At 37.5% G+C, this 14,750-nt stretch overlaps 1 protein-coding gene across 4 annotated transcripts in view; it reads left to right on the forward strand.

Moving 5' to 3' along the window:
* Moca-cyp (nuclear cyclophilin protein Moca-cyp) overlaps positions 1–14,750 on the forward strand; it is a 414,025-nt gene that overhangs the window by 152,397 nt on the left and 246,878 nt on the right. For all 4 annotated transcript variants that reach the window (XM_067137906.2, XM_067137907.2, XM_067137908.2 and 1 more), the window contains one exon: positions 1,529–1,674. In XM_067137906.2, the coding sequence (XP_066994007.2) occupies positions 1,529–1,674 (146 nt within the window). The remainder of the gene's footprint in view (positions 1–1,528; positions 1,675–14,750) is intronic.

Consider the following 14,750-nt stretch of genomic DNA (forward strand, 5'->3'; position numbering starts at 1 on the left):
AGCTGGAAGGGCATTGAGAAATGTTGGGTAGGGGGAGAGAGGAGCCAAGGCCAATGCAGAGGTGGTGCAGAAGCATGGTTTTTACCATTAACTGAAATATTGCACTTGCTGCCTGGTCACTTGAAAGATTTTTGTGTTTTAAAAATATTTTTCAAATTTCAGTAGTAGTCAAAAATAAAGGCATGGGGGTTAGTTACAGGCGAGTAAACACGGTACAATTTACATTCTATTTTTACAAGAAATATTGTGTGTGAATACATTAAATTAGTGTTCATATTAACCCCCATCGTATGAAGTGATTTTTAAATCATAAACATATGAAAACCTGCTCCTGGTTGAGTAGAGTTTAAATATGAAGTTTGGTAGAAATGCATTCAGTTGTTTCCCCATGATGTTTTAACAAACAAAAGAAACAAACGAACACACAAAATAAAAACCACTGATATGGTCTTGAGTTGACCTAAATCAGGTAAATATTTTAAAAAATGCAAAATAAACTAATATTTATGACTCCTGATGGGTGTAGCAATTTCCATGTCCATTTGTATTGAGAAGGAAGAATAAGAAGGTGATGATGTCTTCCATGGTTTGATATTTTCACACCATTTATATTGAGATATTTACACCTTCCTCTTCCTCTTTGTGCTTGTTAGTGAATATTTCATTAGAAGTTTGGTATTAATGGATAGAAGACACATTGTAACAATTTAGTCAAGTGGTGTACCCACTGACTTCTGATGCGGCCGTGGATTAAATCCTGGCGAAGGCAAGAGGAATACTTGAAATAGTCACGTATCTGTAGTTTTGATTACATAGTAAACCAACATTTTGTGACTGTAATCTAAATATCAACAGCCACATATAATTACAAGCTTACTTTTGGAAATGTCAAAGCAGCATCTCAAATTATGTGATTAACCTGTTCTGTAAGTTATTTGTAATATTATACAAAATCCCTATTTTAGACTAATTTCCTACGGAATGCAAAATCAGAATAGTTGAAGTGCTGCTATTAACCACAAACTATATTAATTAGGTTGCCTAACTTAGGGCCATTATTAGATTTTATCACTATAACTATGCCATTTCATTTCTTAATAGTAATACCATATATTGTTACTTTGGTTTAATTCCTTTGGAGATATCTAGAATTCTTTTCTCTCAATGGTGTGAATACTTCATTCGCTTAGGTAACTGAATCACCATTGATATCTAAATATTGAGGGCTAAAGTGGAAAAAATAAAGTGCACATCTTAAGACGTAGATTTTCACGACTACTAAATAACATTATAATATTTAATTTGGGGGATATTTGGTCGTGTAATACTTATACACTACAGTAATATGGCAATGCCTTTCAAACCTGTGACCAGGATTGTCTTCAGACCAATAACAAAGATTACATGATCTAATATCTCCAAAATTAAGTATCATAATGTCATATTGCATGTGTTTTTAATGATTGTGGCCACTGGATTAATTTTGTTCTTGTTATATTAACTTTCTGATTTGTTCTGCTTGTTGCAGTGTGCACGTGGTGTTTGGACAAGTGGTTGCTGGTCAGGAGGTGGTGAGCCACATCGAAGGTCTGCCTGTGGATCGTATGTGCCGGCCTCTTCAGGATGCCAAAGTTGTCAATTGTGGAGAACTGGTTTTGAAGATCAAGGCGAAAGGTGAGGATGATTTGAAATTATAACCTGTATTGAGGTTATGGAATAGTCTTATTTGCTGAATCATACGTCCTTGAGTTATACTTTTTATATATTTTAGATGTACTGTAGTTGTAATGGGAACCCTAGTAATATACGGATTTTATTGAAATCTTATGTGCCTAAGTAATTTATTTTGCATTATATTGAATACTTGAATATGCAGCGTATTTAATGCATGCTTGTTCTGATGATCAGCTCTAGGGGAGCATTGTGATTCTGATCAATTTAGCAGTTGTTGTGGTCTCTGCAATAATCTATCAAGAAGTACTTCATTTACATTAAGCTTTATCAGAACAGTTCAGACCAAGATCGATGTCAGGTTATCAGCCAGCAGACAGAATGTACCGTTAGCTACTTGTAAAAAATCTTTCTTAGAACATAATTATATGACCATATTTACTTGTGTATTAGACCCGTATTAGAGACGAGGAAAATGAAAAAAATAGATCTCTCGTACAAGACCCCCAATGTAATTCGTCACAGAAGAACGATTCCGCTTCGAAGCGGGTTCAAGCCATATGCAGCTCTAATGAAATCACACACATTTGTGAATAGTTTAGTCCATACGACCCACACAATGAAAACGCGCCAAAGTCATGCGGTACTTGTGTGTTTCATAGATACGAAATGTCCACCTCCGTAGCGTAGGCCTTCTGCAGCTCTGATAGTTGAATAGTTTTGTGTCCGACCCGTGCATTGCAAGCACGCATCAGTCATGTACATCTCTGTGTTTTGTAGTTATAGGAATCTCTGCCAGCATAATGGTTAGCACAATTAGCTGCAGTTCTCCGGAGCCTGAGTTTGATTCCCGGTACTGTATTGCCAGAGATTTACGAATGGCAGGAAGGTGGATTTGCGGTAAAAATGGTACAGGTAACTCCCTTCCACTGGGGGCCTGTCTAAAAGAGCTGCACCACCTCAGGATGAGGAAACTAGTTTACTTTCTTCTTTTATGACAACATAGGATCACTTTAGTCAGTCCGTTGTTCCGGTCTCTTTGAAGGGATTTTTCGGGCTTTGCGGTCCTCCCAGTACTTCTTCAGATGCTCCAATCTTCGTGTCCTTTCCTCAGTTGAAAATATGCGTGTTGTTGGTTTATTTTGTGTAAGGGTAAAGCGGAGGTTTATATTCTTGAGTCTTGTATTCAGTTTTATCTTATTTGTGGTGTCTTCTGTTGTAAGGCCTATTTCCTTCAGATCCTCTCTTACTTGTCTGATCCATTTACATCCTGTTGTGGTATTTCTTTGAGACGAGATTGTGTTGTACTAGTTGTTTCAGAAGTCTTGAATCCTGCATCCTCATGATATGTCCAAAGAATCCCAGTCTCCTCTTACGCATAGTATCTGTAATGGGTTCTAGCTCTTTGTACAAGACTTTGTTGGGTATTATCCATCACTGTCAATCTTTCTGGTAATTTTTGTTGATGCAGGTTCTTCCAATCCTCCTCCCAATTTTCTGTAGCCCGTCAGTGATTGTTTATTCAGGTGAAAAAATGTTTCACTTGCATATGTAACTTCTGGTTTTATAACTGTTATAGTGATTTTTTTTTTTTAATTTTTTTTTTTTTTTTTAACTATTGATACACATTTATTTTTGTAGATATCCCATGTTAATTTTTGTGCTTTAGCTAATCTACAGTATTTGTTCTTCTTTGGATTAAGATTTTTGTCAGTTAGGTTATGTGTTATTACTTCTCCAAGATATTTAAATCAAGTTACTATTTTGATTTTATTACCATTTATGGTAGCTCTGGTTAGTTGTGTTGTTTTTTGGGGCATAATTTCTGTTTTTTCAAAAGATATTTTGAGGCCAGTTTTATTTGCAACGTTTTGAAGTTCTGATATCTGGGGTTTTGCTTCTTTTATGTCAACTGCTAGTAATGCTAAATCGTCAGCAAAACCCAGGCAATTTGTTTTGATTTTTCGGCCAATCTTTATTTTTGGGGGACATTACGTAAACCATTCCCTCATTACCATTTCTAGTACACAATTAAATAAGTGGTGAGAGCCCTTCTCCCTGCCGTAGTCCAGTTTTAATTTCAATTGACTGATGTTTCACAACTAAACATTGCACTTTATAAACTTCATATTAGAGCCCGTATTGTCTAAGTATCAACTTGTGAAAATTTGGATTTTATAATTCCACCTTTACAATACTGTAATTGTCTTTATTAAAAAGACTACATTAAATTACAGTCATGAAACTTGTTTCGTCCTCTTATGGGACATCTTCAGTCACAAATACAAAACATTAAAAATATGGCGAGGACACGTTGAAATAAATAAATAAAAAGTCTTTGTATCCTGTGACGCGGCGTGATGGCGTCTTGTCAATCTTCAATGTTAAAATGGTGCGGCGTGAACATGATATGAGGCATGAAGTCCAATTAAAATCATAGGTAAAAATTGTTGTTCAAAATAACGAATTGTCAATTATAAAACACCGTAAGTGGCTGTGCGAATAAAATTATGTGCATATTGTACATAAAACAGTGTTGTGGTGATGCCACTTTATTGATTAGGAGGTGGAGTTATACTGATGATGCAAGTTGAACCTGATTGTGTGTTGACAATAGGGGCCTAAAAAAGAAAAACAAAAATATGAATGAACTGAAGAATAAAATTTAATTAAAATGTGAAATAAGTGCCCATCCAGTCACTCACCACCTTGACCGTCCTACATCGACCGCTCCACATCAAGTGCTAAAGCTGTCCTTGAAGGTCGTTGAGTACTGACTGTGAGGGGAGGTTGAGGGGAGTTTGATGTAAGGGGAGAGGCGTGAGGTAAAGTATTACTCGATAACTTCGTGAAAAGAATTTATTGATTAACTCCTCGAAAAGTATATTGTTATCCTCTAATATCTCATTAAGATTATAAATCGGGTTGCATTTTTGATCAATATTTATTTGAAAAAAATTTCTAAAATATTCATTAATTTCCTTTCTTACATAAATGGAGAATTTGGAGGTCTTGTTGTATGCCCGTGAATGTATGATTGGTATCGTCCATATGAGAACCGAATGCTGAGAATCTGCCGCACTTTGACGCAATAACATGTTCATTATACCTTATGTTAAAATTGCGGCCTGTCTGTCCAATATAACTGGTGGAACACTGCTGGCACATTAATTTGTAAACACGTGATTTCTGAAATTTGCTAGTGCCGTTATTGATAGTATGCTGATTGAAGAAAAGATGAGCGTTGTTATTGGTTGTTTTAAAAGAAACTTTCATATTAAGTTTCTTGAAAATATTTGTGATTTCGTATATTTTACTGTGACTATAGGTAAAAAGGGCGTAACTATATTCTTTCTGTTTGGTATCCTTGGTTAATGTGGAAAATGATTCTTTCTCAGTTTTGCTGGAATGGGAGTGGGCATCTCTGACATATTCTGAGTCCTGGCCCTCCTTGTGTTCAGGCGGCTAGGACTATACAATCCACCGGTGGTCCATAACCCGTTAAGAGGAGAGATCCTCACTTGGACTATGTGCAAGTAGGGTAGCATCCTGCTTCATGAATCGACCAAGCTCAGAACATTTTAAGCAAGCCTCGGACCTATGGGAGTAACGGAGTCCCACTCCCATTTGACAGGTGAGGGACTACTTGGAAACAACTTGGCGAACAAAATGGAATTCGATGGGGAGCTATCAATATTAATGGGGCTTATGGAAGAAAGAAAGTAGAACTGGCTGAGTCAGCAAAGAGGATGCATCTGAATGTGCTAGGAGTAAGTGATATTCGGGTAAGGGGAGATAACAAGGAAGAATAAGAGATTATAAAGTGTACTTAACGGGTGTTAGAAAGGGAAGGGCAAAGTCTGGGGTAGGGCTCTTTATCAGGAATACCATTGCACGTAACATAGTTTCTGTTAGGCACGTAAACGAGCGAATGATGTGGGTAGATTTGTCAGTTGGAGGAATTAGGACTACAATTGTGTCCATGTATTCACCATGTGAGGGTGCAGATGAGGATGAAGTTGACAAGTTTTATGAAGCATTGAGTGACATCATGGTCAGAGTCAACAGCAAGGATAGAATAGTGCTAATGGGCGATTTCAATGCGAGAGTTGGGAATAGAACTGAAGGATACAAAAGGGTGATTGGTAAATGTGGGGAAGATACGGAAGCTAATGGGAATGGGAAGCATTTGCTGGACTTCTGTGCTAGTATGGGTTTAGCTGTTATGAATACATTCTTGAATAATAGACTATATCTTAACAGACTTCGAATTCAGGAAATCTGTTAGGAATGTACGAGTTTTCCGGGGATTTTTCGATGATACAGACCACTCCTCCTCTGCGAACCATGTGACCTTGCCACGGTGGGGAGGCTTGCGTGTCCCAATGATGCAGATAGCCGAGCCGCAGGTGCAACCATATCGGATGGATATCTGTTGAGAGACCAGACTAACGAATGGTTCATCGAAAGGGCGGTAGCAGCCTTTCGGTAGTTGCAAGGGCGGCAGTCTGGATGATTGACTGATACGGCCTTGTAATAATACTCAACATGGCTTAGCTGTGTTGATACTGCTACACGGCTGAAAGCAACGTGAAACTACAGCCGTAACTCAGAAACCAGGTGTTGGATTGCAAAACATTCCCAGGAGCAGACGTGGACTCTGACCACAACTTGTTGGTCATGAAATGCCATCTGAAGTTGAAGAAATTGAAGAAAGGAAAGAATGCAAAAAGATGGGATCTAGACAAGTTGAAAGAAAAGAATGTGAGGGATTGTTTCAAGGAACATGTTGCACAAGGACTAAATGAAAAGGCTGAAGGAAACACTATAGAGGAAGAGTGGAGAGTCATGAAAAGTGAAGTCAGTAGTTCTGCTGAAGAAATGTTAGGAAGGAAGAAAAGATCAACTAAGAATCAGTGGATAACTCAGGAGATACTAGACCTGATTGAACGACGAAAATACAAGAATGCTAGAAATGAAGAGGGCAGAAAAGAATACAGGCGATTAAAGAATGAAGTGGATAGAAAGTGCAAGGCAGCTAAGGAAGAATGGCTGAAGGAGAAATGCAAGGATTTCGAAGGCTGTATGGTCCTGGGAAAGGTAGATGCTGCATACAGGAAAATCAAGGAAACCTTTGGAGAAAGGAAATCTAGGTGTATGAATATTAAGAGCTCAGATGGAAAACCACTCCTAGGGAAAGAAGACAAAGCAGAAAGATGGCAGGAGCATATCCAACAGTTGTATCAAGGTAAAGATGTAGATAATTTGGTTCTGGAACATGAAGAGGCTGTTGATGCTGATGAAAAGGGAGACCCAATTTTGAGGTCAGAGTTTGACAGAGCTGTGAGTGACCTCAATAGGAACAAGGCACCTGGAATTGATGATATTCCCTCTGAATTACTGACTGCCTTAGGAGAAACCAGCATGGCAAGGTTATTTCATTTAGTCTGCAAGATGTATGAGACAGGAGAAGTCCCATCCGATTTTCAGCATAATGTTGTTATACCTATTCCCAAGAAAGCCGGTGCTGACAGGTGTGAAAACTACTGCACCATTAGTTTAGTATCTCATGCCTGCAAAATTTTAACACGTATTATTTACAGAAGAATGGAAAAACAAGTTGAAGCTGAGTTGGGAGAAGATCAATTTGGCTTCAGAAGAAATGTAGGAACACGTGAAGCTATCCTGACTTTACGTCTGATCTTAGAGGATCGAATCAAGAAGGACAAGCCCACGTACATGGCATTTGTAGATCTAGAAAAGGCATTCGATAATGTTGATTGGACCAAGCTATTTAAGATTCTAAAGGTGATTGGGATCAGATACCGAGAACGAAGAATTATCTACAATCTGTATAAAAATCAGTCTGCAGTGATAAGAATCGAGGGCTTTGAAAAAGAAGCAGCAATCCAGAAAGGAGTGAGGCAAGGCTGCAGTTTATCCCCTCTCCTTTTCAATGTTTACATAGAACAGGCAGTAAAGGAAATCAAAGAGAAATTTGGAAAGGGAATCGCAGTCCAAGGAGAGGAAATCAAAACCTTGAGATTTGCCGATGATATTGTTATTTTATCTGAGACTGCAGAAGAACTCGAGAAGTTGCGGAATGGTATGGATGAAGTCTTGGGTAAGGAGTACAAGATGAAAATAAATAAGTCCAAAACAAAAGTAATGGAGTGCAGTCGAACGAAGGCAGGTGATGCAGGAAATATTAGATTAGGAAATGAAGTCTTAAAGGAAGTAGATGAATATTGTTACTTGGGTAGTAAAATAACTAACGATGGCAGAAGTAAGGAGGACATAAAATGCAGACTAGCACAAGCAAGGAAGAGCTTTCTTAAGAAAAGAAATTTGCTCACTTCAAAAATTGATATCGGAATTAGAAAGATGTTTTTGAAGACTTTCGTGTGGAGCGTGGCATTGTATGGAAGTGAAACACTGACGATAACTGGCTCAGAAAGAAAGAGAATAGAAGCTTTTGAAATGTGGTGTTACAGAAGAATGCTGAAGGCGAGATGGATAGATCGAATCACGAATGAAGAGATACTGAATCGAATTGGTGAGAGGAGATCGATTTGGCTAAATTTGACGAGAAGAAGAGATAGAATGATAGGACACATCTTAAGACACCCAGGACTTGTTCAGTTGGTTTTTGAAGGAAGTGTAGGGGGTAAGAACGGTAGGGGTAGACCAAGATATGAATATGACAAGCAGATTAGAGCAGATGTAGGATGCAATAGTTACGTAGAAATGAAAAGGTTAGCACAGGATAGGGTGGCATGGAGAGCTGCATCAAACCAGTCTATGGACTGATGACTCCAACACAACACAGAGCACTATCTGATCTGTAGTGAACTAAGTATCTCTAGGCCTAAGGTAGAAAAAGTGAAATCTATCTGCAAATGAATAAGGGTAGAAAATCTCCAGGAAGAGGAAATTAGACGGAAGTACATGGATATGATTAGTGAGAAGTTTAGAACAGTAGACAGTAAGCAGGTTCAGGATATAGAAAGTGAATGGGTGGGTGGCATACAGGGATGCTGTAGTGGAAACAGCAAGGGAATGCCTAGGAACAACTGTGTGTAAAGATGGGAAAAGGCAAACATCATGGTTGAATTATGAAGTGAGAGCAGCTTGTAAACGTAAAAAGAAGGCTTATCAGAAATGACTCCAAACAAGGGCCGAGGCAGACAGGGAGTTGTATGTAGATGAAAGAAACAGAGCGAAACAAATAGTTGTTGAATCCAAAAAGAAGTCGTGGGAAGATTTTGGTAACATCCTGGAAAGGCTAGGTCAAGCAGCAGGGAAACCTTTCTGGACAGTAATAAAGAATCTTAGGAAGAGAGGGAAAAAGGAAATGAACAGTGTTTTGAGTAATTCAGGTGAACTCATAATAGATCCCAGGGAATCACTGGAGAGGTGGAGGGAATATTTTGAACATCTTCTCATTGTAAAAGGAAATCATCCTGGTGGTGTTGTGAACAGCCAAGCTCATGGGGAGGAGGAAAATAATGTTGGTGAAATTATGCTTGAGGAAGTGGAAAGAATGGTAAATAAACTCCATTGTCATAAGGCAGCAGGAATAGATGACATTAGACCTGAAATAGTGAAGTATAGTGGGAAGACAGGGATGAAATGGCTTCATAGAGTAGTAAAATTAGCCTGGAGTGTTGGTAAGGTACCTTCAGATTGGGCAAAACAGTAATTGCAAGGGAACAGGTAGGATTGCAACAACTATTGAGGTATCTCACTGATTAGTATACCAGGCAAAGTATTCACTGGCATCTGGAAGGGAGGGTGCGATCAGTCGTTGAGAGGAAGCTGGATGAAGACCAGTGTGGTTTCAGACCACAGAGAGGCTGTCAGGATCAGATTTTCAGTATGCGCCAGGTAATTGAAAAATGCTACGAGAGGAATAGGCAGTTGTGTTTGTTTCGTAGATCTAGAGAAAGCATACGACAGGGTACCGAGGGAAAAGATGTTCGCCATACTGGGGGACTATGGAATTAAAGGCAGATTATTAAAAGCAATCAAAGGCATTTATGTTGACAATTGGGCTTCATTGAGAATTGATGGTAGAATGAGTTCTTGGTTCAGGGTACTTACAGGGGTTAGACAAGGCTGTAATCTTTCACCTTTGCTGTTTGTAGTTTACATGGATCATCTGCTGAAAGGTATAAAATGGCAAGGAGGGATTCAGTTAGATGGAAATGTAGTAAGCAGTCTGACCTATGCTGACGACTTGGTCTTAATGGCAGATTGTGCCGAAAGCCTACAGTCTAATATCGTGGAACTTGAAAATAGGTGCAATGAGTATGGTATGAAAATTAGCCTCTTGAAGACTAAATTGATGTCAGTAGGTAAGAAATTCAACAGAATTGAATGTCAGATTGGTGATACAAAGCTAGAACAGGTCGATAATTTCAAGTATTTAGGTTGTGTGTTCTCCCAGGATGGTAATATAGTAGGTGAGATTGATTCAAGGTGTCGTAAAGCTAATGCAGTGATCTCGCAGCTGCGATCAACAGTATTCTGTAAGAAGGAAGTCAGCTCCCAGATGAAACTATCTTTACATCAGTCTGTTTTCAGACCAACTTCGCTTTACGGGAGCGAAAGCTGGGTGGACTCAAGTTATCTTATTCATAAGTTAGAAGTAACAGACATGAAAGTAGCAAGAATGATTGCTGGTACAAACAGGTGGGAACAACGGCAGGAGGGTACTCGGAATGAGGAGATAAAGGCTAATTTAGGAATGAAGTCGATGGATGAAGCTGTACGCATAAACCGGTTTCGGTGGTGGGGTCACGTGAGGCGAATGGAGGAGGATAGTTTACCTAGGAGAATAATGGACTCTGCTATGGAGGGTAAGAGAAGTAGAGGTAGACAAAGACGACGATGATTAGACTCGGTTTCTAATGATTTAAAGATAAGAGGTATAGAGCTAAATGAGGCCACAACACTAGTTGTAAATCGAGGATTGTGGCGACGTTTAGTAAATTCACAGAGGCTTGCAGACTGAATGCTGAAAGGCATAACAGTCTGTAATGATTATGTATGTATGTATGCTAATCGTTTTATCCACAAATTGCCTGTTGAATCAGTTTCTTTTTGCTATAAAATAATAAACAGTATCCAACTCATTTTTATGCTGTAAATCATACTGTAAAAGGAGGCTTTCTTATGTGCTGCCGGGTGTACGGAATTTTGTCTAATTACATTTGCCGTTTGAGTGGGTTTCCTGAATATTTTAAACCTAAGTTTATTAGTCATTAATAATTGTAACGTCAAGAAAATTTAATGTTTTATTATTTTCACTTTCAATAGAAAAAATCTGTGAATCCATATTGTTTAATTGTTCTAATACCTCCTGTCCGTTAGTAATGCTATAGCCAATTATTGTAAACGTATCATCTATGTTTTTGCAGAGAATTCATTCAAAATTTAAAAAAAAAAAGACCCAACGAATATCATCCAGAGAAACCTCTTAAACGATCTTCTTTCATCCTTAATGAAAGAGAGTCCCAAAAACTTGTTAATATGAACCCAGGTATTCCGATGGCTAGACTACTACTGAAGATGCATAAAGAGAATATACCTATAAGACCTATCATTAATTTCAGAAATAGCCCTATATATATATATATGACGTCTAGATTTATACACAATTTTTAAAAAAATTATAGAGTTCAGGGTAATAGGTCTATTAAGAATTCCGAAGAATTTTGCGATCGTATTAAATATTTAAACATGCAATTGAACCGTAAGATGTATTCATTTGACGTCAAAAATATGTTCTCAAATATTCCAGTATCAAAAACGATAAATCTTTTAAAGAATAATCTACTTAAATACAGTAATTTGAGTAGGCAAGAGATAGCCGATTTTATTAATATTTTGGAGTTCGTCGTCGCTAATAATTACTTTACCCTCAGCGGCCAAATATATAAACAGGAGTGTCTTCCTATAGGGAATTATGGCGGAAATTTATATGGAATTTCTTGAAAATAGCAAAGTCAACAGCATTAAAGGAATAATTACCTGTTTGTGATACGTAGATGATGTGTTTACTATAGCATTACTAACGGACAGGAGGTATTAGAACAATTAAACGATATGGATTCACAGATTAAATTTTCCTTTGATAGTGAAAATAATAAAGCATTAAATTTTCTTGACATTACAATTATTAATGACCCAAATAAACTTGGGTTTAAAACATTCAGGAAACCCACTCAAACGGCAAACATAATTAGACAAAATTTCTTACACCCGGCAGCACATAAGAGGGCCTCCTTTTACAGTATGATTTATAGAGCTTAGAATACACCCATGTCAGAAGCAGATCGTAAAAATAAGTTGGATACTATTTATTTTATAGCAAAAAGAAACGGATTCAATAGGCAATTTGTGGATAAAATTATTAGCAAAATTGAGAAAAAATAAATTTCCACATTATCCAAGGATACCAAAAAGAAAGAAGATAGTTACGCCCTTTTTACCTATAGTCACAGTAAAATATATGAAATCACAAATGTTTTCAAGAAACTTAATATGAAAGTTTCTTTTAAAACAACCAATAACAACGCTCATCTTTTCTTCAATCAGCATACTATCAATAACGGCAGTAGCAAATTTCAGAAATCACGTGTTTACAAATTAAAGTGCCAGCAGTGTTCTACCAGTTATATTGGGCAGACAGGCCGCAATTTTAACATATGGTATAATGAACATGTTAATGCGTCAAAGTGCGGCAGATTCTCAGCATTCGGTTCTCATATGGACGATGCTAATCATACGTTCACGGGCATACAACAAGATCTCCAAATTCTCCATTTATGTAAGAAAGGAAATCTATTGAATATTTTAGAAAACATTTTTATAAATATTGATCGAAAATGCAACCCGATTTATAATCTTAATGAGATATCGGAGGATATCAATATATTTTTCGAGGAGTTAATCAATAAATTCTTTTCATGAAGCTGCGCGAGTAATACTTTATCTCACGCCTCTCCCCTTACATCAAACTCCCCTCAACCTCCTCTCAACCTCCCCTCACAGTCAGTACTCAACGACCTTCAAGGACGGCTTTAGCACTTGATGTGGAGCGGTCGACGTAGGATGGTCAAGGAGGTGAGTGACTAGATGGGCACTTATTTCACATTTTAATTAAATTTTATTCTTCAGTTCATTCATATTTTTGTTTTTCTTTTTTAGGCCCCTATTGTCAACACACAATCAGGTTCAGCTTGCATCATCAGTATAACTCCACCTCCTAATCAATAAAGTGGCATCACCACAACACTGTTTTATGTACAATATGCACATAATTTTATTCGCACAGCCACTTACGGTGTTTTATAATTGACAATTCGTTGTTTTGAACAACACTTTTTACCTATGATTTTAATTGGACTTCATGCCTCATATCATGTTCACGCCACACCATTTTAACATTGAAGATTGACAAGACGCCATCACGCCGCGTCACAGGATACAAGGACTTACTTACTTATTTCAACGTGTCCTTGCCATATTTTTAATGTTTTGTATTTGTATTTGTGACTGAAGATGTCCCATAAGAGGATGAAACAAGTTACATGAGTGTAATTTAATGTAGTTTTTTTAATAAAGACAATTACAGTATTGTAAAGGTGGAATTATAAAATCAAGATTTTCACAAGTTTCACCCCTAAACTTCACTTTTGATTTGGCGTTAGTGAGAGTCAATACATGTTTTTTAATTTCTAGTTTATTCCGAAGTGTTTTAAAAATGTTAAACAGATATTCTCTATGGATGCAGTCGTAAGCTATCATGAAATCTACAAATGTTACCACCATATCTCTGTTTTTTCTGCTGTTATAGTCCATTATCAACCTAAGACTCATGATCTGATCAGGACAGCTCCAGGGTCTGAAATCTCCTTGATATTCTCCTAGTTCTTTCTCAAGTTGTAAACTTAACCTATTAAGGATGATTATTGAAATTATTTTGTATTTTATGTCTAGGAGCGAGATTCCCCTGTAGTTATTAGGGTCGGTTTTCTCTCCTTTTTTGTGCAGTGGGTGAATGAGGCCTTTTGTCCAATGTTCTGGTAGTTCTTTAATCCAGATAGAGACAAGTTGTTGATGGAGGGCAACTTTTGCTGATCTTCCTGCATCTTTCCAGATTTCTGCAAAGGTCTGATCTCCTGGCGCTTTGTAGTTTTTAAATTTATGCAGTGCTTGATAGACTTCCTTTATTTTGGGGGGATTGATGTTCTCTGGTGGTGTTTTTATTGGGGTGTTGGTGTCCAAATGAAGGAGTTCTATAGGTTCCTCACAATTTAGGAGCTTGTTGAAATATTTAGCCAGAATTTCTGCATTGTCTTTATTGTTATGAGCCAGCTTACCTTTTTCATCCTTCATCACTAGGGTCGGGGATTCATATTTTTGGAGCTGTTTTCTGAAGGTAGTCCCTTGATTGAGTTTTGTTGAATTCTTCTTCAGTTTATTCCAGTGTGTCGTTATGATCTTATCATTTTATTCTTAAAACTTGGGTAGTTTCTTTTCTCTGTTTTACTAGATGTTGATAGAATATTTCTGATTTTTTGGACTGATGTAATAGCCATGCCTGATGTCTTTCTCCATTTGCTGTTCCACCATTGGTGTTTTTTACGTGGTTTAATTGGAGCCAGGTCTTCTGCAATTTGTTTAAGGTTGTGTACTAAGCCTTCAAGTTTTATCTGTGATTTTTATTTTTTCAGTTGATTTTTTATAATTTTCATTGTTGATTAGCTGGGTAGGATCTACTTTTCTGTTAGTTTTAGGGGCTTGCTTTTGTTATCTCCTCAGGGGAATGAGTTTAGTTTTAACTACTTAGTGATCTGCTGTGTCTATTCCTCAGAGGACTTTGACGTTATAGATCTCTTTGTGATGGTATTTGTCCATGCAGACATGATCCAGTTGCCATTCTCCTTTAGTGTAGTCAGGGTGTTTCCATGTTTTGAGTTTTTGTTCTCTTAAAACGTATATTTTGAGATTAAGTTACGGTTTCTACACAGGTCAACTAGTCTCTCTGCATTTTTATTTGTTTTCTTGTG

The sequence above is a fragment of the Anabrus simplex genome, chromosome 1 (assembly GCF_040414725.1).
Source record: "Anabrus simplex isolate iqAnaSimp1 chromosome 1, ASM4041472v1, whole genome shotgun sequence".
Taxonomy (NCBI): domain Eukaryota; kingdom Metazoa; phylum Arthropoda; class Insecta; order Orthoptera; family Tettigoniidae; genus Anabrus; species Anabrus simplex.